This window comes from Clarias gariepinus, chromosome 4, assembly GCF_024256425.1.
Source record: "Clarias gariepinus isolate MV-2021 ecotype Netherlands chromosome 4, CGAR_prim_01v2, whole genome shotgun sequence".
Classification (NCBI taxonomy): Eukaryota; Metazoa; Chordata; class Actinopteri; order Siluriformes; family Clariidae; genus Clarias; species Clarias gariepinus.
In genome coordinates this window covers 1,280,170-1,302,500 of record NC_071103.1, presented here as the reverse complement: position 1 = coordinate 1,302,500, position 22,331 = coordinate 1,280,170, and the positions used below count along the sequence as shown (strand labels likewise).

The window sequence follows — 22,331 nt, the reverse complement described above, 5'->3', positions numbered from 1 at the left end:
CATAAATCCAACTAACACTTTTCACTGTTTAAAAAAAAAAAAAAAACAGTCCCAGTTGATCTATACATAGGAGTGGCTCGAAAAAAAAAAAAAAAATTAAGGAACAGTTACTTCCAGTTTGACTTGAATGCCATTTATAAAATGATTTTTTATAAAGTTCAGGTCGTCATTTCCTAATTTTTCATTATTGATTTATTTATGATATTTAACAGGAGATTTGTGTTCCCTTCCTGGACCTGTATGGTTTAAGCAACTGTTCCTCTGCACACTTTAGTGACATCACCTCAGTCTCGTCTGGACCCGGGTCGTGTGTATAAACTCGCCTGCCGAGTCCGGAGTTGCCGCTCTTCCGTCTGTGACTCGGCCCGAGTCTTTCATTAACTCCCGCTTTACTCTCGGATATAGTTTTTGTACACTTGCTTTTGTTTATTTTATGCGTCGCTTTTGTCATTTGTGTCGTTAGAATTTATTTGCTCTTATAAGTTCTGAAGCATTCACGTTACTTTGACAAGTTCGTCATTCTTGTAACATCGACAGATGAAAATATTTTTAAAACACAAAGCAGAAGGTTTGACAGGAACTCAAACGCTCCTCACTGTAGCAATAATAAACTAATCATTTTTCCTCTTATTTTTTGTTTTTCCTCTCGCCTCATTCCAGGAACGCGTGCTACCTTCACTGATACACGACGGCTCTGTGTTTAAAAGTCCTCTAATAACAAACTCATCACGGCTTCACGTTCCTCCTGGATGATGTTTACCGGACGCTTGTTTTACATGAGGAAGGTGTTTCTTTTCCCAGCACAGGGCCTGTTCTCTCTTCGGGAGCGCTGACTTCCCCAACACCGTCCCCGTGATTCATTCCTCTTCATCATCAAAGCCGACGCTGCAGCCAGCCGGGAACCAGACGCTACACCGCCCTCGTCTGCACTCTCGTCTCTCAGCGCGAGGAACCTCACGTGATGTAACATGCAATAACGCCGAAACACGCAGCAGGCCACAGACGTCCTCCTGCAGGCCCCAGGTTTCCTGTCTGATAAACGGCTGAACATCACGAGCACCATTAACACGGAGTGTATGGATGTGATAAAGTACAAACCCGTACAAGAGACCATACTGAATTTCAGCTAGCGCTCATCTCTCTCTCACACACACACACACACAATGATTCAACACATTCAAACCATCATCTGCACATCATTCGTTTAACCCTAATTATCTTTATTACTTCACTGATTCCTTAAACTTCCTCACCATCATCTATGACCTGTAATTACGTACACTTTAAATCAATTACAGTACAACAAATTGTAGCAATTAGCCTTAACGTATCCTTAATTAGCCTCCACAGTAAAATCGTTAGCATTCTGGGAAGCATTCTAACAAAAGTAACAGCTTTAACATGAGGATACTCGTGAGTGATTCATTTAGTCATAAATAATGAACAGTCAGAGATTTGCTGAAGCTAGCAGATTTTAAGCAAATGCATTCCATCAAATAAAGTCACGCAAACAGAACCAAACAGAATTAGCCTTAAACGCAGAATACTATCCATGATTTGTGTTCTCTTCATGGACCTGTATGGTTTAAGCAACTGTTCCTATGTAAACCCTTTTAATTCTCATCAAGGTCTCTGAAAGCTTGCTTCGTTTCTTCCTTTCCTTCCTAGATGGTGACCACAGTGCTAAAGGTGAGTTTCAGAGTTTGCCAGGCTGTTGCTGGTATTCATTCATGTCCTCTGTTTTAGCTAACGAGCTAGTCTCAGGTTTTCTGTAGCAGAGTTAAGAATAACAGATTCACATTGTTTCAATCTTTCTCATCCTTTATAAGAACACGCACTCCTGCTTGCTAACCGCTAGCTAATCACGTGGCTAGTTTTACTTACAAACACTTCTGAGGTTTAAGGGCGTTTTCACATTAGGCACAACTGATTTGTACCGCGCCCAGGAACAAATGGCTCCGCCCCCAACGGGCCAGCGTTCAGATTATTATACACTCGCGTATGTCCGCCCTCCAGTTAAGCAGGTGGCAGCGTGCGTCTAGGTGTTTCTTTTTGTGAGCCGCCACTAAACACAAAGAGAAGTAGAGATTGAGGAAGTCAGTCTTCAGACTCTGCCTAATACTGGATTATTAATACTTTGGGTGAAGATGTAAAGAGTTGCTTGGAGACAGACAGCACTGATAACGTTGCATCCACTTCCATTTTTTTGGCATCCGTTTCTGATTTGATCCATGCCCGAAATATCGTTGTTAAGGGCATAGCTCCCAAGCGCAGAACGATTGTTTTTGTCACTGATTGAAATGAACTAGACTTTGGGGTCGAGTGTTCTCGGAAAACGATCCCGTGGCATTAATGTGACATAACAGCACCCCAATCCAGATAACAATCTTCCAATGAGGAGAACCACAGGAACCGCCATGAATGCAGCTTTCCGCTTTTTCGCTTCAGTCTGATTTATAGTTGGATGTTGGATGATGTTCCACTCCTCTCCCTCTTCTCCTTTCTAGGTTTGTTCAGGGTTTTGACGCATAACGTATTAGGTATTCTAATTAACAAAGAAGAATAAGTTGTCAGTTACACTGTGAGGTTCGAAGTCCTCATCGTGAAGCTTGACCCATTAACCAGGTGATCCCACCTTCCAGTTGTTTCTTCAGGTGTCAGATTTACTCATCCCGAAAGACCTTATAATAAAAAGATTCCCGCATCCGTCTCTTGCTGCTCCTTTGTTTAGAAGAGATGACGTAGGTGCCTCGCCTTGTCTCACAGACAATACAGCTCTTTGAACTTCCCCACACACTCATCTCTTTGTTAAAGTTCAGACACTGGAACACAATCCTGGAGAAGATACAGATTGGGATCAAACACATCGGAGAGCAAGTCACCTCTGGAAGAGATGATGAGTAGTCAAGAAGACAAGGACTAGCACTCTGCCAGGGTCTTACTTTTTTCCTGTGCTTCCCCCCTCTTCTGGTCTTCCACAAACCGATACAGAGCAGTTCCTGAAGGGTGACGCCGTTTTCTGAACAGCCAGCGGTGTTTCTAACGGCTCCAAAACAATCAAGCGCTAATCAGACCGCTTGCAAGAAAGATAAATTTCATTACACAGCTGGAGAACGAAAACACACCGGCTGCTCGATGCCTGCGTGTGAGCCAGCTCAGAGATTACCTTGTCTAGACAGACGCTGGTTATCTGCCAAAGTCTCGTTGAGGCCAAGAGTCCTCAGGTCCTTATAATGCTCCAGCGCTAGAGCGCAAACATCACACTCGCTACCGGAGCCAAGAGACGAACGACTCAGGATCAAATCAAACAAACCCGATCTCCTTGAGGCTTTAACAGGGTCATGAAGAGAAAGGATTAGTCTTTCAGCAGGTTTGATGGTTACAGATCTGGGGCATGCGGCAGGAGTTTATAGACCTCATGTCCATTAGCTCACAAGAGAAAAACAGAAACCATTCAAGCACCCCGATTCTACTTCAAGAGTAACGTCTGGATAATGAATTATAAAAGTTCCTGGCACTCTAAACCAGAAGTTCTTCAACCTTTTCACAGTTAGGAAATTTTCATGGATCCCTCAGTGCACAAATATTTTTAAGTTTTGGAGATGAAATTTATTTTAGGACATTAATAAAGCTTTAAAAACAGAATCAAAGCAACAAAACTACAGACCCGCTGGCCTCCTGCGCTTCACAGAACCATGTCTCATGTCGTAAAAATCCCTGGCTTTGTGAAACCCAAGAACTGCTGCCAAATGTTGTAACCGTGCAGAGCCTGCAAAGATCGGTCAACTCCGTCCGTCTCTTTCATTAAGAGAACCTCGCCCATGTGGGATCTGTTCCCCTTCACTGAGCTGAAAGCGTGTCCTGGTGGAAATGGAAAAACGGCCCTCACTGGGGTTGTGCCGTGTGGAAGCTTCATGATCAATTAGGATTTATTAAAAACATATTACACAAAGTCCTAAAGCAAGTTTTGGTGCTCGAGTGTGATCTGCTTGAAATATAAACCACTAGGATGCCATCGAGGCGGCTTGTTTCTGTGGTTTCCATGTTGGCAGTGGAACATTGGGCAGGTGTCTCCCTGCAGGCACGTGAAGCTGCTCCTGAGCAAGCTGGCTTCTCTCACACACACACACCTCATGGTGAGGAGAGACAAGGCGGAGTAGAAGAAAACATTACAGATTTACCTCTCTGACACTGGAGACTCCTTTCATGAAGGTACTTTCAAGTCCCTGTAAATGTCTCGTACAACATTATTACGTATCAGAACGAGCACGTTCACATGAACCAGAATCACAGATCGGAGCTCAGAGTGACACTGGAAGGAGAACAGGATTTAAAACAGCTTCAGTTAAAGGTCCTCTAAATAAGCACCTCAAGCCACCCTCGCAGGAGCTCACGGAGGTTAAAGCTCATGTTTGGAGGGGTTCCTACTGTGTATGTGTACGAGAAAAATAAGCTTTTTACTGCTTTTTGTTATTTTCCTCATATAAGATAAGATAAACCCCTCCCCTGGATTGTTTCTCTGCAGATCGTTAGGGGGCGTGGCTCAGTGGTAGCCTGAGCTACACTGACAGAGCATGTCTGGAGAAAGAGGGAAATAAAGGGAGTTTAAAGACCAAAAACTGGCATCTGAGGGGATTTTCAGCTACTGCGTTAACACACACACACACACACACACACTCTGGGGCAGTTTTCACTTTTTAAAGAAACAGGAATACTAGTACTAACTGGTTCTTCACCCTGCATCTCCTGCATCGTAAGGGTCACGTGTTCTGCGTCCATGGTTGAAAGAGACGTGAGTCACTGCTGGCGCTGGTGGAAACTGATGCAACAGGAGACGCTGACCTTCTCTCCAGCGCCTGGAGATGTGCCGGCGTAAACCTCGCTCGAGATTTAATCTCGAAACGATAAGAGCTGCCATAAAACCCAGCAGCTACACGGAGAAGAGGATTTCATCAGAGCTGAAACGAAAGCGCCGACGCGGTGTTAGTAATGAAGCTTAAAACGTTTCTGCATCACGGTACTTGGGAATGGATTTGGGAATTTCCAGCTCGGAGGATTTCCCCGTGGCACGGTGAGGTCCTGTCCTCAGAAACGCAGACACAAAGCCTGGGGGCTTTAAATCAATCCCAAGGGATACTGGGTAGTTTGGGTAGGAGTGGCTCCCACACAGGATCGCACACACACACACACACACTCCCGGCAGTCCAATTATACTCCACACCGTTCAGGTCACTGAGATTTCACCATTTTCCCCCAGTTCTGCTGAATTACACCGTCAGGCGTGTGTGTATCAACCCCCTCCCCCCTCAATCACAGTGAGGGACCCCCGATAACAAAACTCTGTTTTGGATCTCACACACCTTTCTAAACACCCCCCCCCCCCCACACACACACACGAGCAGATAAGATCCCTGGGAATTTATGCCGTTCCCCGCTGTAAGCGAGTGAATGCCTGGAGGAACGTGGTTTGTCCGGGTCCCGTCCTCGGGGGAAGCGGTTTGTCCGGGTCCCGTCCTCGGGGGAAGCGGTTTGTCCGGGTCCCGTCCTCGGGGGAAGCGGTTTGTCCGGGTCCCGTCCTCGGGGGAAGCGGTTTGTCCGGGTCCCGTCCTCGGGGGAAGCATTGTGTCCGGGTCCCGTCCTCGGGGGAAGCATTGTGTCCGGGTCCCGTCCTCGGGGGAAGCATTGTGTCCGGGTCCCGTCCTCGGGGGAAGCATTGTGTCCGGGTCCCGTCCTCGGGGGAAGCATTGTGTCCGGGTCCCGTCCTCGGGGGAAGCATTGTGTCCGGGTCCCGTCCTCGGGGGAAGCATTGTGTCCGGGTCCCGTCCTCGGGGGAAGCATTGTGTCCGGGTCCCGTCCTCGGGGGAAGCATTGTGTCCGGGTCCCGTCCTCGGGGGAAGCATTGTGTCCGGGTCCCGTCCTCGGGGGAAGCGGGTCGACTGAATTAAAGAAGAAGCGAGTTGATGGATGGATTCACTGGAAGAACTTGAGTCAACTCAGATGGAGTAGAAAAATGAAAGCAAATCAACTAAACCATGGGGAGAAAACGATTGAGTTAAATCATCGATCTGAGTCACAGCCGGAGTCACACCGAGGAAGTGATTCAATTCAGTCTGACAGTTTTTGCTGTTAAAGTTGTCCAGTTACTTCACTCCAGAATATTTAACACAACTGCGCTGATTAAAATAGACACACAGGTTCATGTTTTCCTCTGTGTGTGTGTGTAAAAGTATATACAGTACAAAGGACTTACAGCCGTGTGTCATTCGCTTAGTGCTTGAACAATTGTGTGTGTGTGTGTGTGTGTGTGTGTGTGTGTGTGTGTGTGTGTGTGTGTGTGAGAGAGAGAGAGAGAGAGAGGACAACCTAATTATCCTTTAACACTCGTTGAACCAGAACACAATAAAGTGAAGGTGTCTGTTTAAAGCTAATTACATACCGTTCCCCTTCTCACACACACACACACACACACACACACACCTTGCTTTAATTTAATAATTGTGAATAAGACTTTTAAGGCCCATCATTTGACCCATTAATTAATTCAACTATACAGGTTATAAAACAATAAAAACCGGGCACTAGGACCCTGAACGGCGGCCTGACACACTCCTCTATAATCATGTGGAGCGACGCTCACCCAGATGTGGAATTTCGCAGGACACACACTGGTGGTGAACCGTGACACACTGCTTTCTCCCAGCAGCGCCAACAATCCCACAGGCTCAGCCGTGTTCCAGCTTTATTACACATAACCTACTGGAGCACCGTGTTTGTCAGGGTGTGTATGAACATATTAATAACACACACAGATACACACTCAGACAGCAGAGTTTGTCCTGGAGGAAGTGGGCACTTCTCACTTTTAATTAGGAGGAACTCTTGTTTTTGATGAGCTGAAAGAAAAAACATTAGTGACCGAGCAAAAGATGAACAAAACCTTTAACCCGAGCAGGAAGGAAGCTGAGCCTCGGGCGCGTTAATGACTGATTACTGAGCACCAGGTGAGAACCCACGCAAGCTCGGACCTGATCTCACGTGACATCAGCACAGACTCGGAGTTCTCTAAAAGGAAGAGACGCTCCTCTAAAGTCCCGTCCAGAGCCAACTCCCACCTGCCCAAACCCTGTGAGCCGTCACATCACCGGGCGAGAGCTGGGACACGCCCTGGACACGCCCCAGGCCATCACAAACTCACTCACGAGCAGAGGGAGAGGGACTAGAACAAACTTAGCATGGAGGAAACTGGACAGCCCTGAAGAAACCCACATGAAGGTCTGAGGAGCTGAGGACGCAACCGCGTAGCGTTACAGCGGTTAACACGGACGCTAACACACAGCAGTTGATTGGCGAGACATCAGTGCATGTGGCATGTGTGTAACAGTGTGTGTGTGTGTGTGTAACAGTGTGTGTGTGTGTGTGTGTAACAGTGTGCGTGTGGTCTGTAAAGATGAATTCAATTCAGCTGGATTTAAGATTTTCCCCTCTACGTGATGCACTGCTCCGTGACTCAGGAATTTTAACAACATCTATTCAAAATAAAACCTGCTCAGTCTTCCACATTCAGGAGAGGACTATGTGGGAGATCTCCAGAAATTAGTCAGAACCAGAACAAGTACAAATCATGGAAAAGTCCAGGAATTATCCAGAAACACCATTACAGATCATGGGAACGTTCAGTAATTATCCAGAACTGCATCCAGTAGAAATCACAAGAACATCCAGGAATTATCCAAAACCAGAACAAATCATGGGAAAGTCCAGCAATCAGTCAGAACCGCACTTAGTGTGAATTTGTAAATGTCCAGCAACAAGCCAGAAACGGATCCAGGACAAAACCTGGGAATTCTGGGAATCTTTCCATGATTGTGTTGTCATGCAGCAGTGCAGTGATTATCAGCATCAACAGAGAAACCAGTCTGGCCCTGTTCCAGGATTTGCTGTCTGTCTGTCTGCCTGTCTGTCTGTCTGTCTGTCTGTCTGTCTGTCTGTCTGCCTGCCTGCCTGCCTGCCTGCCTGCCTGTCTGCGGCGAGGTTAGACGGAAGGACAAAAGATTTGATTTATAACAATTATTATCATAAAACGACAGTAGTTTTTGACGACGTTAAATCCAACACACACACACACACACACACACACACACACACACACACACAGCCGTTCTCTCCAGCTCCACACTGCAGTCTCTATTAAACTCAGCATTTTTTCCTCCTTAGGCTCTGTGAAGGTGAGCGCTCTACACCACGATCTGATGCTTGTGTGTGTGTGTGTGTGTGTGTGTGTGTGTGTGTGTGTGTGTGTGTGAGAGAGAGAGAGAGTGTGTGTGTTTGTTCAGTAATTTGAAGAGGGAAGTAAGAGTCAGCGTTTTATTTTCACGGCTCAGGCAACACCAAGGAATTCTGGGAAAACTCCAGGGACATTCCAGCATTGTTTTCTCTCTCAATGACACACACACACACAGACACACACAGACACACACAGGGGATTTTTTAAGATTTAGAGTGCAGGAATGAAAAAGCGAGAGTGTGTGTGTGTGTGTGTGTGTGTGTGTGTGTGTGTGTGTGTATGTGTGTGAGAGAGAGTGTGTGTGTGTAATAATCCCGAGTATCTCAGTGTTCATGAATAATCCAGCGCAGAGACGTCGCAGACCTGCGGCGGTTACAGGAAGCTAACGACGCTCCAGACGCTGACAGAACGACGTCATTTAGCCTCTTCGCCCTTAAGTCCAGACATCCAACCAACACACACCAACACACACAAGTTTGTGAGTGTTCCCACCTGCCTGTGGTTTCATGCATGACATCTCCTGGACTGGATAAAGATCAACACAACAACGACTCAGGTGTTTCCATCAGGACACACCACAGGACCTCATCTTACACTCGTCCAAACACCTGTCACAATACATCGTCTCAGCACATTCTAACACACACACACACACACACACATGTGAAGACTCTCGCGGTTCTCCTCCTCCATGTTCCCTGGAAGCTGAAATACAATTTCATTCCAGAACCTCAGAGTTTAAATCCAATCAACAGTCGCTCTTTCAGTAGGAACATTAGGTAATTTTTTTTTCTCATGAATAATTTGGTTCCTGGCACCAGCATTCGAGTCCCAATGCCGACTCTGGAGGTTCTCAGACCAGGGCCCGTGTTTACTGAGCGTCTCCAAATCACTGGTAGGATTGTTGTTTATGAAGCTTCCTACTGTTACTCTCAGCGAGGAGAAGGACTGTGCAGATGAAAGTGTGTGACGTCACCGAGAGGCAGGCTGCAGGTTATAGTGTGCTGGGGTTTTACAGGTTCTTGTAGTTTTAAACGGTGGAAAAGCGAAATGCTGAAATCTGAGGCAGTGTGTGAAAGCTTTATGTACACACACTAAACGTGACTCGACCGCATGACGTCATGCTAATCAGACTGCTCCAATCACAAGTTTAAAGCCCCTATAATAGAGCTGTGTTGAACCACCAGAATCTGATCAACATGATTTGGAAAATGAAGTGAGACTGGGGAGAGGACGCGAGCGTTTCGCATATTTTTTTTTATTTTAAATGTATTTACGAGCTCTATCACTCCGTGTTACTAAAACGTCTCTCCTCCGCGCGCCTCTCTGCCTGAACGCCGTTTCCGCGCTTCTCCTAGCCAGTCTGGACACCTCCAGAGCTCTCCTACATTTTGGTGGAGTTAGGAGTGACTTCCTATTTTAACAATGTTGATTAATTACTCTCTTTCTCCTACTCTTAAAAGTAGAACCAAAATTACTTATTTTTATTTTATTTCTGAAAACTGAACAGATTTAGGGGTGATTTTCAACACTGAGACACTTTAGTCAATACAGGCCGTGATAAACAGACCCTAAAGCTTTCAGGGGAACCATGCTTTTTGCCTGAAATTCTGATTTATTAACCTAAAGTTTTACTCTCATGTTTGATTTCTGAAAGAGAATTCTGCGGTCTCAAAATTCACTTTGAAGCACGTTTTACACATCTCAAAAATCAGACTCACGTCAATTCTTATTGTTTTTATCTCAATCTCAAGATTATGACTTGCGTCCTCAAAATATTTCAGCTGCAAAATCTTGTCTGAATCATCTGATTATCTCGAGATTCCTATAACTCGATCACACCAATTCTGACTTTTGATCGCAATCTCAAATTAATGTTCTGAAAATTCTGTACTTTGTGAATTTCTAAAAATCATGAACTATCTTAAATTTTTTTATGTATAGTCTTAAAAACAATTTCCTCAAAATTATGATTTTTCTTGACATCAATGTTTAATGTAATATCCCAAACATCACTAAAATTTGGAATTATTGATTTAATTTGACTTTATTATTAAAATTCTCTATCTTTTGGATTTTATGTCAAAATCTTGACTAATTATTTGTAAATTCTAACACAGTTTTTCACAATTGCCGTTGTATTACTTTGAAATTGTTATGTAAATCAAAGTCAAAAGCCAGACTAGCAAAAATTCTGAATTATTGTTTAGATCTTGCCTCAATATCACAAGATTCCTGATGATGACCTCGTCTCCGACTTGGTTCTGACGTCTCTGTTCGATCTTAAAGTTTCAGACCTACTATTTTGTACCACTGACTTATTGTCCAGCCCCGCCCCCGCCCCGCCCACCCCAGCACCGCCCCTGTGAGATGTAGAATCAGGAGTCTGGGCTTGTGGTTGTAGAAGTTCTTCTCTCAGTGATGCTACACCACAGCGAGGACTCGGCTGAGCTCCAGCTCTATTAATAGCACTAAAGACACTTGAGGTTCTCCGTCTTTCTCTCTCTCTCTCTCTCTGCACCAGCATCACCACCAGAGCTTTCAGAACTCTCAGTGCCTGCAGTAATCACGCTCAGGATCAGGTGACCCTCGTCCAGACGCCTCCTTAGAGACAAGTTAAACGTGTTAGCGCCTTCCTCCTGATCGTGATAGAGGTTCGGCTCGATGGAGACCGTTAGCGAGACAAAGGCGTGAAGCAAAAATCAATCCTGAGAATGGGCTTAGACATGAGATCTGTGTGTGTGTGTGTGTGTGTGTGTTGAAACTGCTACTCACCAGGACTCGGTTCTCCACTTTATCACCCTTGACCTCCAGCTTGACTTTCTTCCTAAGGCCCAGTTTGATTTTCCTCCCCACTGCATCCCGAACGCTCTCTGGGGCAACGACAGGGGAAATAAAACCACACGGCTTTAATTAATGACAAAATCAATTCATTATTAGTGTGACGACTCTTCGAAGTTTAGATGTTCTTCTGGTTTTGTATCAGCAAAACCTCTCATTTCCTCATCACGCTGTTCAGTCACAACGTTACAGTGCGTCACCGTACACAACTCAGACGAGGGACACGACAAGGACAGGAAACGAGGAAGTGGAAGGAAAAATACAAAACTAACAATGTCTCAATGTGATCAGGTATGAAGATGACAAAAGATAAAAATAAGCAAACATACAGAAAAACTACGAAAATTAGATGAAAGAACAAAGAGAGAGAGAAATCCTAACGAGAAATGAGATTCAGACGAGTTAAAGGACGAAAAGAGGACAAAAGAATGAATTATGACTGATTCTGAGAAAAAATAAAATAAAATACAAGGAGAAGGAATATGATGTTGCGAGTGGGAGGGGCTTAATCTCTCCATCACAGTGTCTCTACCCAATCACGGCCTGTGTATGAGGAAGAGGGCAGACAGCTTTGAACCCAGAGTGTGTTTGTTCTGCACTCTTCCAGCCGTCCTGCTCCAAAACGAGCTCCTGCTAATTCTCCGCCTCCCTGCTCCCTATCTTACGTCTGATTGGGTAGAGCTGGCTGGTGGGCGGGACTTGGACATAAAAGGAGGGAGGAGCGTAGAAGATCCTACAGAGGCAGTTGTTATTGTCTCAGTCAGTGTTTTAGTGTCTCTTCAGGTTTCAGTATGACGGAGATGTTCTGAGAAGCAGAACCGATTCTCCATCCATCCGTCCATCCGTCACCTGCTCTCTCCTTTAACTGAGACGGCAAAAGTGGGTCACACCCACTGTGGAGCTGATTTCAGAACCTTATTACTGCAGAAACGGTTTAATGAAACTGCAGCCTTGAGCGTGTGTGTGTGTGTGTGTGTGTGTGTATCCTGGGATAAACACATTAAATAAATTTTAAATCCAACACATTAAATCGAGGCGGATCATCACACTAGACCTCATTTTATAAGCATAAAATGTATGCAAAAGGGGCGTGGCTTACCTTAAGGCTATTAAGGCTATTAATATTTAAATACTAATTAAACGCAGTAATTTATGCAGAGGAATCTGCGTCTGTAAAAAAACTCATTAAACTGTACAATTAGACTTTGGCTCATAATTAGCTAAACGCAAAACATCCGCTAGCTACTGTAGAGTTTGACTTTATTACTAATAAGTTTATCTGTTAAACTCTAATCACTTACTGTAATTAAAGATTATATTTTTATTCCAATCGGAACGTCGGGCTTAAGGAAGGATCCCTGTGATGTCACAGACCAGTCCGGTTCCTGATTGGCTGAAAAGGCTGGGCTTCAGCTCCACCCACTTTGACCCATGAATGTTGGTCAGTCAACAAAATCATTGCACGCGCGCACACACACACACACACACACACACACAGTCACAGCTCTCTGTTTAAGGGGAGAACAATGAGTCTCTGTCCTCATCTGATCATGTTTGTCCACTTTCTCTTCCTCGTTCCAATAAACATGAATACACACACACACACACACACACACACACACACACACACACACACACCTCCAGTAAACATTCTCCGCTCCACATTTGCATTCAGAATTGATCACAACAATAGAAATGGTAGAGAATTAAAGAAAAGTTAAAGACACTGAAAAGAGGACGAGGAGGACGAGGAGGAGGACGAGGAGGAGGACGAAGGTGGGAAGACGTTTAGGATGAAACGATGAAGATGAAGGTAGAGGAGGAAACAGGAGACGTGTGAAATAGGTGTGTTAAAGGCAGGTGCGGTGAAGTAGAGGAGGAGAAGTGACGGGGAAAAGAGCAGGAATGAAATGATGTTTATCAGCAGCTTCACAACAAACAAACAAACAAAAACAAAACAACAACAGATTCTGTACGAAACAAAACAGTAACAGAAGATCTGTGTGTTATTACACTGAGGAGGTCATGATGGTGTGTTTATAGTGTAAATATCATCCTGTACAGTAGTCATGTTCACACACACACACACACACACACACACACACACACACAGTGCTGAGAGCAGCAGCTTTTCCTAAAAACCCACAAATGCATTCAATTAACAGCAAACTGATGAATTACATTATTCACTCTGTGTGTGTGTGTGTGTGTGTGTGTGTGTGTGTGTGTGTGTGTGTGTAAGAGAAGTTGTCCTCACCCAGGAGATCTCTCGGTACACTGCTCGCCTCTTCACTCATCCTCACTCACAGATGAAACACACACACACACACACACACACACTAGGCAGGTCCGCAGGAGCGCGCGCTCATTAACGCGGCCGCTGTTAGAATAAAGCCTTAATCAGGGAGGGACGCGCGCGCGCGCGCACACACACACACACACACGGACGCGCGCACGGAGACGCCGCGGTTACGCGCTCTTCTCGTCCAGCCCGCGCGCTCTCTGATCATCTGTTCGGGAAGAAAACACCGACATGTTTTTTATCATCATCATCATCATCATCATCATCCTCCTCTTCCTCCTCTTCCTCTCTCCTCCTGAATCTCCGCCGCTGAGACAGAAGGGACGACCGGAAGCGCTTTAAACGCCCCGAGCCCAAACCCCGCCCCCTACTTCCGCTTTATTTACATATCACCCTGATGAACGAGGAAAAAACATCGACAACAGCGACATCTGCTGGTGAAAAGTGAGACTCACAGTCAAACACCAAGCACACCACTCCCGCTTTTATTCGCTTTATTCCAAACCCACGGTGCTGTGAAGTGTCTCATAATACTCCATGCTTCGTATCTCCTGATCCATGCTTCTTGGTTTTTTTGCCAATACACATACACACTTATATTTATATCATAGGAAAAGAAACACATTTGCTAAACACAATTTCATGAAATTTTATGTCTATAGTGTCCATAACTTTTATTTAATCTTAATTTTCTTTCAATTGAAACTTGGCCAATTTAGATTTCAAGTAAAAAGACATAAACCTATAAAAGTGTATTATTCTAAAGTGCATAATTGTTAAGATATTAAGAGACATGAATCTGACATGGTTACGGACACTACACATTTTTTGCTTTTTAAGCTTTTACCAAGAACCAAAGTTAGCTCTGGAATTAATGGTATACACGTATATAATTTTAACTGAATAAATCATACTTTTTTATGTTTTATAGCCACATAACGTGAGGTGTGCGTCTAATTTAAACAAAACCACTGCCGTTAGTAATTCGAGGGGGAAAACATTAGTTGTGCTAATGCTTCAATTTAAGCAACAATTTCTACTGATCATATAATTCTAAAAACTTCCACCGATTTTAGTATCAATACTATATAAAAATTTTTTTGTATTTTAAATGATTATAGGAAGAAACCTTGAGAGGAACCAGACTCAACAGAGAACCCATTCTTATCTGGTTGAAACGGATAGCAGGGATTGATCTGCACTTATACTGTGTGAGGCTGGTAGAGGGGGTCTGGCTCACTCGCAGCTCAGGAGCGACATGTATAGCTTGACCGAGAGACAGGTAGAGAGAATAAAAAAAGAGAGGAAGAGATACAGGAGAAGAGAAGTTCAGTATAACAGGAGAGGACAGGACCGTCTTCATGGTAAAGTGGTCACCACATGCATCCCAGGCAGACCACACGGGACGTCCATGTGACGAGATCTCTAATCAGAAGCAGGAAAAGTCAGACAGGTCCAGAGGTCAAGTGGGTTTAGATCACTGGCAGCTCAGGAGCAACATGTGTAGTGAGAGAGAAAGAGACAGGGAGCGAGAGAGAGAGAAAGAGAGGTGAAGAGAAGAAGAGATGGCAGTTAGGTCTGGTCACAGTCACACAATGTATAATGTGAATGTATATTAACTGTAGAGTGCAAGCAGAGACTCCGGCAGGACTAACTATGACATCATAACTAAAAGGGAGGAGCCAGAAGGAAACACAAACATGAGGGGGAACTGAGATGTAAAGCAAACAATCACCTCACCGTCAGCAAACCTGAGTGATCAATGAGAGTGAGGAAGACAGCATCCAAACATACCAGTTCACCATAATACTCTACGTCCATGAGTCCCCCAGATCTGCTCCTTTACCTAAGGCTAATCTATTTATAAAAATGCTTGGCTAAATAAATAGGTTTTTAGCCTGGACTTAAACACTGAGACTGTGTCTGAGTCCCGAACACTATTTGGAAGACTATTCCATAACTTTGGGGCTTTGTAAGAAAAAGCTCTGCCCCCAGCTGTATTTTCCATAATACGCGGTACTGACAAGCAGCCTGCATCCTTTGATCGAAGTAGGCGTGGCGGATCGTAAGACACTAGCAGTTCGCTCAGGTACTGCGGCGCGAGACCATTTAATGCTTTATATGTCAAGAGTAGTATTTTAAAATCGATGCGAAATTTCACAGGAAGCCAATGCAATGTAGATAAGATAGGGGTGATGTGCTCATATCTTCTGGTTCGAGTGAGGACTCTCGCTGCTGCATTCTGGACTAGCTGAAGCTTATTTATGCACCTAGCTGAACAACCAGACAGTAAGGCGTTACAATAGTCCAACCTAGAGGTGATAAAAGCATGAACTAGTTTTTCTGCATCATTTAGTGACAATATATTTTTTATCTTGGCAATATTTCTAAGGTGAAAGAATGCTATCCTGGTAATATTATCTACATGAGCTTTAAATAAAAGGCTGGAGTCTATAATCGCACCGAGGTCTTTCAGTGTTGCAATTAATAGAACTGAAAGGCCATTTAAAGTTACAGTTTTGTCAGAAAGCTTGCTTCTAGCTGTTTGAGGTCCTATGACTAGAACTTCTGTCTTATCAGGATTAAGGGGAAGGAAGTTAATTAATATCCAATTTTTTATGTCCAAATTGCCCAAGTTTAGTAAACTGGTTTTTCTCATCTGGTTTTGCTGAGACATATAACTGTGTGTCATCAGCATAACAATAAAAAACTAATACCATGCTTATGAATTATTTTGCCCAGAGGAAGCATGTAAAGAGAAAAATTAGTGGGCCTAAAACTGAACCCTGTGGAACACCAGACTCCACTTGACATGCAGAATGGTTACCATTTAAATCTGCAAATTGATAACTATTGATCAAATAGGATCTGAGCCAGGAGAGGGCTGCACCCTTAATTTCTACTTTATTGTCTAATCTGTGAAGAAGAATACTATGATCAATGGTGTCAAAAGCTGCACTGAGGTCGAGTAACACAAGTATAATGACACAACCCTGACCAGAGGCCAACAGGCCGTCATTTACTTCTTTAACGACTGATACAGTTCGTTTTTATGTAGATATGAACATAGCTGCAGTGCTACTATCTATTCCTGAATCATAGTGATAATGAAGAGGTTTGATATCGCCCTGTAATTGGACAGCTGACAGGGGTCAAGGTTAGGTTTCTTAATAATCGGTTTAATAGCTGCTAATTTTAAGGACTTGGGAACCTACCCACTGCTGAGTGAACAGTTAATTATTTTCAACAGGGGTTCTGTTATTGCTGGTACTATCTGTTTAAGAAAATGTGTGGGTACAGGATCTAATATACAGGGTGATGATTTTAAAGAAGAGATGAGTAAAATTAGTTTATTCTCTTCAAGGGGAGTAAAGTATTCTAGGTTCTGATTTGGTGTGGCTAGTTTATTATCTGTATCGCTTAAACTGTTTGGTTTCAAAGCCTGAATTTTTAGCCTAATATTTATAATTTTGTTATTAAAAAAGTTAATGAAATCCTCACTTCTGTATGTTGTTGTTGTGAAGATTTCTGTAGTGATCTTGTTTTTTTATTTAATTATTTAATTTAGCTACGGTATTAAATAAAAATCTAGGATTATTTTTGTTATTTTCTATAAGAGTGGAGAGATATGTTGATCTAGCTACACTAAGAGCTTTTCTATAGTTCAGGATGCTCTCCTTCCATGCTATTTTAAATACTAACAATTTAGTTTGACGCCATTTATGTTCTAATTGCCGAGCGGTCTGTTTTAAAGTGCGTGTGTGATCGTTATACCAGGGAGCGAGTTTTTTTTTATCTCTAATAATTTTTTCTTTTAAGTGGAGCTACATTATCTACGGTGTAACGGACTGTCGACTCTAAATATTCAGTCGCCTGATCGAGTTCTGTGGGGTCAGACGGTGATCTAATCGAAGTTGGGAACTCTGGGAGTTGATGTGAATGTACATTTAAAGCTGTGCATACATTATTACTATGACATCTGAGATAACTTCAGATAGTAAAATTGTGAATAAATTTCTTATACTTAATCCGAATAATATTATTAAATCTAAAGTGTGACTTGCTTTATGAGTGGGTCCTACTACACACTGATTTACTCCTACCGAGTCCAGTATGGACATAAATGCTGTTCTCAGAGGGTCTTCTGGATTCTCAAAATGAATTTTAAAGTCTCCAGCAATTAACACTTTGTTAATAATTATAACTATAACTAATAATAATAACTAATAATTCAGCACAGTGCCGTTTACTGTTAGACACATAACACAATAATAAATAAACATTTAAGGAAAAAATAAACCTAAGAGCTCTTATTTTACTTAATCCAGCAAAATAAATAATAGTGGAAGGAAATGAAGTAGAATAAAATGTTTAAAAGTGGTAGAGAAGATATATTGATATAAGAGAAATATTATAGTACAGAATAATAATATTATAATAATATAAAAAGGAAAAAAATACAGCATTAGCATCTTCTGCAAAATTAAAAAAAAAAGATCTACAGTAGTAAAAGAAATCCTAGATTACTATGAAATCCAAATTCATAAATTAAATATAACTCTGCTTATTATTCATTATAAAGCGATAATGACAAATGGTAAGCATTTTTTATCATGAAACAAAATCTAACTATACCATGCAACTCTAATATTTCAGCATCTCTAACATTTATTAAACTTTATTAACAGCTCAGTGTATGAATTCATGCAGCTGCAGGGGAAGAGCTTCAGGTAACACTCATGTTAATGGTGTCATGGTTGCAGTAACATTTACTTCAGGCATTTGATAGACGCTTTTATTCAGAGCAACGTACAAAAAGTGCTTTGAAATTTCCGTTACTGGATAGATACTTACGCTGGGTTACTAGGTTACTAAGTACCATCAGTCAAACACAGTCGGAAAGATTTTTTTTTGGTTTCTGGGTGGGGGGATTAGACCAAGTAATAAAAAAACAGATAAGCCTGGAGTCGTCATTTAAAGATTGTCAAAGACTCCGCTGTACAGACATCTAGAGGAAGTTTGTTTCACCACCTACAGTACTGTAGGTGCCAGAACAGAAAAGAGTCTGGATGAATGTCTTCCTCGATCCCTGAGAGATGGTGGAACAAGGCAAGCAGTGCTAGAGGATCGGAGGGACCTGGGTGCAGTGTGTGGAGTGATTAGAGCAGAGGTAAGTGGGTGCTGGGCCATTTTTAGCTATGTAGACGAGCATCAGGGAACAGCAGTTCGGTTTTACTAAGATTAAGCTTCAGCTGGGCTGCCATCCAGGATGAGTTTTCTGCCTGACATTCTGAGATCCAGGTGAAAATCTGAATGTCTGGAGGAGAAAGGAGAGAATAGGTTGGGTGTCATCTGCATAACAATGGTATGAAAATCCATGCGATGATATGACCTTAACAGTAGAGAGCCTGCGTGGAGCAGGTGTGGATCCCCTCCATGTCACCTCTTATCTTCTAGATAAGAAGCAAACCATTGCCACGCTGTTCCACAGATTCCAAGGCTTGTAAGAATAGATAATATAATCTTGAGGTTCACCGTGTCAAATGCAGCCAACAGGTCCAGAAGAATGAGGACAGATAATAGTTTAGCTGTCAGAAGGGGAGTCTCGGATTCAATGTGCCACTTTGAATCCAGATTGGTTGGGATCATTAAGGTTGTTTTGTGAAAGATAAAGAGACATTTGGTTATAAACAGTCCTTTTAAGAAATTTGGAAATAAAAGAGAGAAGCAATTGTTAGTTGTTAACGTCTGCTGGATCCAGGCAGTTTTTCTTGAGGACGTGAACAACCCTTGCCTTCTTAAAAGCAGCAGAACCATGACCAGATGATATGGAATGGTTGATGATGTTTGTGGTGAAGGGCAGGAGGTCTTGTGAGATGGCCTGGAACATTGTGGTAGGGATTTGGTCTAATGAACAGGTGGTGGCAAAATGTTCTGCTGAATCTCATCAGATGACAGGAGAATTCTGCGAAGGGAGGGGAGGGAAGGTTCTGGAGTTCCGATGTAGGAGTTGGGTTGGGAGCAAAGGACTGATGGATTGATGCAGATGAATCATCAGCAGTCAGAGAGGATGGGGCAGGAGGAGTCGGTGGGTTGAGTAGTGAGAAGAAGATATTGTGGAGTTTGCCAGGATCATGTGCAGAGCCTTCCAGCTTTTCCCTGTCGAAGGCAGTTTTGCAGAAGTTACATCACATGAATTTAGAGAAAAGAGTACAGTAAGAGACAAGATCTGCATAAAGCTGCAATTGATTTCATCTTGCTCTGCAGTTCTTAGTTCTCGCCTGTTGTTGCCCAATACATCGGCTAGCCAAAGAGCAGGACAAGTAGTCTTCCCTGGCTTAGAGGACAGAGGGCATAGGAGATCCATGGATGAGGAGAGAGAGGAAAGTTTTTGTTGCAGTCTCCAGTGGAAGAGAGGAGAAGGAACCTGGGTCTGGGAGTGATGATAGGGTGCATGAAGACACAGAGGAAGGGGAGACAGAGTAAAGGTTTCTATGAGTGAAAGAGACATTTTAGTGGTTAGCTTTAGACAGAATAGGAAGGGTGATGGTGAAGGATACCAGGTTATGATCAGATTGATAAGAGGAATAGTAGTGATATCTGTGACTGGGGAAAAACGAGGTCAAGAGAATTCCGTCCTTTGTGTGTGGGAGGGCAACTGTTTAGAGTTAAAGAGAAGGAGTTTAGGAGAGGGAGAAGGAAAAAAGGATTAGAGTTTGTTAGAGTTGAAATAGGGAGGTTGAAATCTCCTAGAACAGGGAGAGGAGTCTTATAAAAAGGAAAAGGACTAAGTAGCATGTCCACTTCATCCAAGAAGTTTCCTAGAGGGCCAGGAGGAGGTAGATAACAAGGATGTGGAGGTTAATTGGAGAGGTTTCCCTAGGTGCATGAAATTTAAATGATAAAAATCTCGAACTGACATCAGCACTACTGTTAACTTAGATAACCACTCCTTACACACACCCGTGTGGAATAAAATACAGTTTTCTACAGAGCCCTTCTGGTGAAAAACAATTCTGTGAGCATGTCGTACTAAGGCATGGGAACGAAATAGTCTAATGCATGCTCATGGGATACTTGGGCTCTTGTAAACTGGAAATTTAAATTGATTTCATTTCTGTTAGTATAGATGAATGATTAGTTTTATTTACTTACTGACACACAGCATACAGTAACTTCAAAACAACATTTATCCTGTCACAACTGGGTCATTAACCAACTCATTACCACACGTTCTTAAGTCATGGCCACAACTTAGTATTCGTTTCCATGAGTTCCATAAATAATGAAGAATAAAATGGTGCTGCAGATAAGATTGCTAAATGTAGTTGGGCAGTTTCGTGCTTTAAAGAGAATAAAAAAAACAGATAAAAAAGGGTCAGGTGATAACAACCACAAAAACAACAAAAAGAAAATCATAAACCAGGTATTTAAATTATATATATATATATATATATATATATATATATATATATATATATATATATATATATATACAGTACTGCATACAAATATTGTGTGCACATGATCAGGAACAGATGTGCAAATGTGCAGGTGTGTTTGTGTTTGTGTGTGTATGATGTGAGGAACCGTGAAGAGTGTGTGAGTGTTGGGAAGTGTAGTCCACAGCGGCCATATTTGTTGACCGTGGTGTGTCTTGGGAAATGGAGTCTCCCGGAGAGGCTTAAGATTCCTGATGAGTATATCTGATTCTAGGAGAGTAGAGTAGAGTAGGGTAGAGTAATAATAATAATAATAATAATAATAATAGTAATAATACTGCTACTACTACTAATAAAAAAAACAAAATGCTAAAATAATAAAATAAAATAAAAAAAACCATAAAATTATAAAATATTAAAAGCCATTCTAAATAAGTGAGTCTTTAGTTTTGCTTTATATATATATATATATAAAGTCCTATAGCCCTCTCCACTGTAGAGCGTGCCCTTCCATGAGCCTGATTAAACCTCTTTCCTCTGCACAGGTGGCTCCTCATTCAGAGGAGGAACTGAACTGATACCCCCTCCAGTCTTTTTGCCTTCCCTTCTACAGTACGTGCTGCAGCCCTCCATTTGGTCACACTTGTAAAGTCCCTCTACTTGTTTTTGACTTCCTCTGGGCGTCTCTCATACCCATTTCCAGAAGCATGAATTTTTTGTGCGATTTTTTTTTTTCAGAATTTGTAACTGTGTTTTTTAATTTGGAGAAAAGCAAGATTTGATTGTTTCCCACCTCCACCAAAAGTACTGCAAGCTCTTTTTTAGTAAATTGTGGTTTACATGTAATTTCACGTCGACTCTCATTAAACCATGGCTGTATGTCAAAGGGACTTATATACAGTAGGAAATGATCTTGAGCAAAATAGGTAACAGGTGTTCACAACACAATCCCAGCATTTTTAAATCCCATAATTTCTTTTTATTTTAATTGTACTGATGTATCAATACCAAATAAAAAATGAGTTAAATGAAATATAACTAACAGTTATAGACTTTGTTATCCAACAAAGTTTAAACTGTGTATGCCTATATATGTTTTATTGTACAAATATTGAATGTTGCTTTTGTGACGTTATTACACCACTTTTACGTAACGGCACTGCGAAAGCGCATTGAATGCGAGCCGAAGAAAAAAACCACTTTACAGTAGGGGGCGATATGTGCCTATGGCACTACTCCACCATTGTATCGAAGAAGAAGAAGAAGAAGAAGAACGTCATAACGACAGATCAAACCAACATGGTTCTAACAATAGATCTACGACACAGGTACTATGGTGTTGGGCCATGTGGGCACAGGCTGGAGAGTGGTGGGCAGCGGACAGAGTGGCAGCGTGGGGCCGCGAGGACAGCAGTGACGCTCCTTGCGGCATTTTCCCCCTCGGCGGCAAGTCACCATAATC

General features: G+C 42.6%; 1 protein-coding gene across 5 annotated transcripts in view; it reads right to left on the bottom strand.

Moving 5' to 3' along the window:
* The window catches only part of LOC128520165 (F-actin-uncapping protein LRRC16A-like), a 49,385-nt gene extending 35,650 nt beyond the window's left edge, over nt 1-13,735 (bottom strand). For 3 of the 5 annotated variants that reach the window (XM_053494258.1, XM_053494255.1, XM_053494257.1), the window contains exons 1-2: nt 13,383-13,735; nt 11,060-11,157 (exon numbers count right to left, since the gene is read on the bottom strand). In XM_053494258.1, the coding sequence (XP_053350233.1) occupies nt 11,060-11,157; nt 13,383-13,422 (138 nt within the window). In that variant the 5' untranslated portion in view covers nt 13,423-13,735. The remainder of the gene's footprint in view (nt 1-11,059; nt 11,158-13,382) is intronic. The other 2 variants (XM_053494254.1, XM_053494256.1) reach the window with 1 other exon arrangement.
* Nucleotides 13,736-22,331: the final 8,596 nt, after the last annotated feature.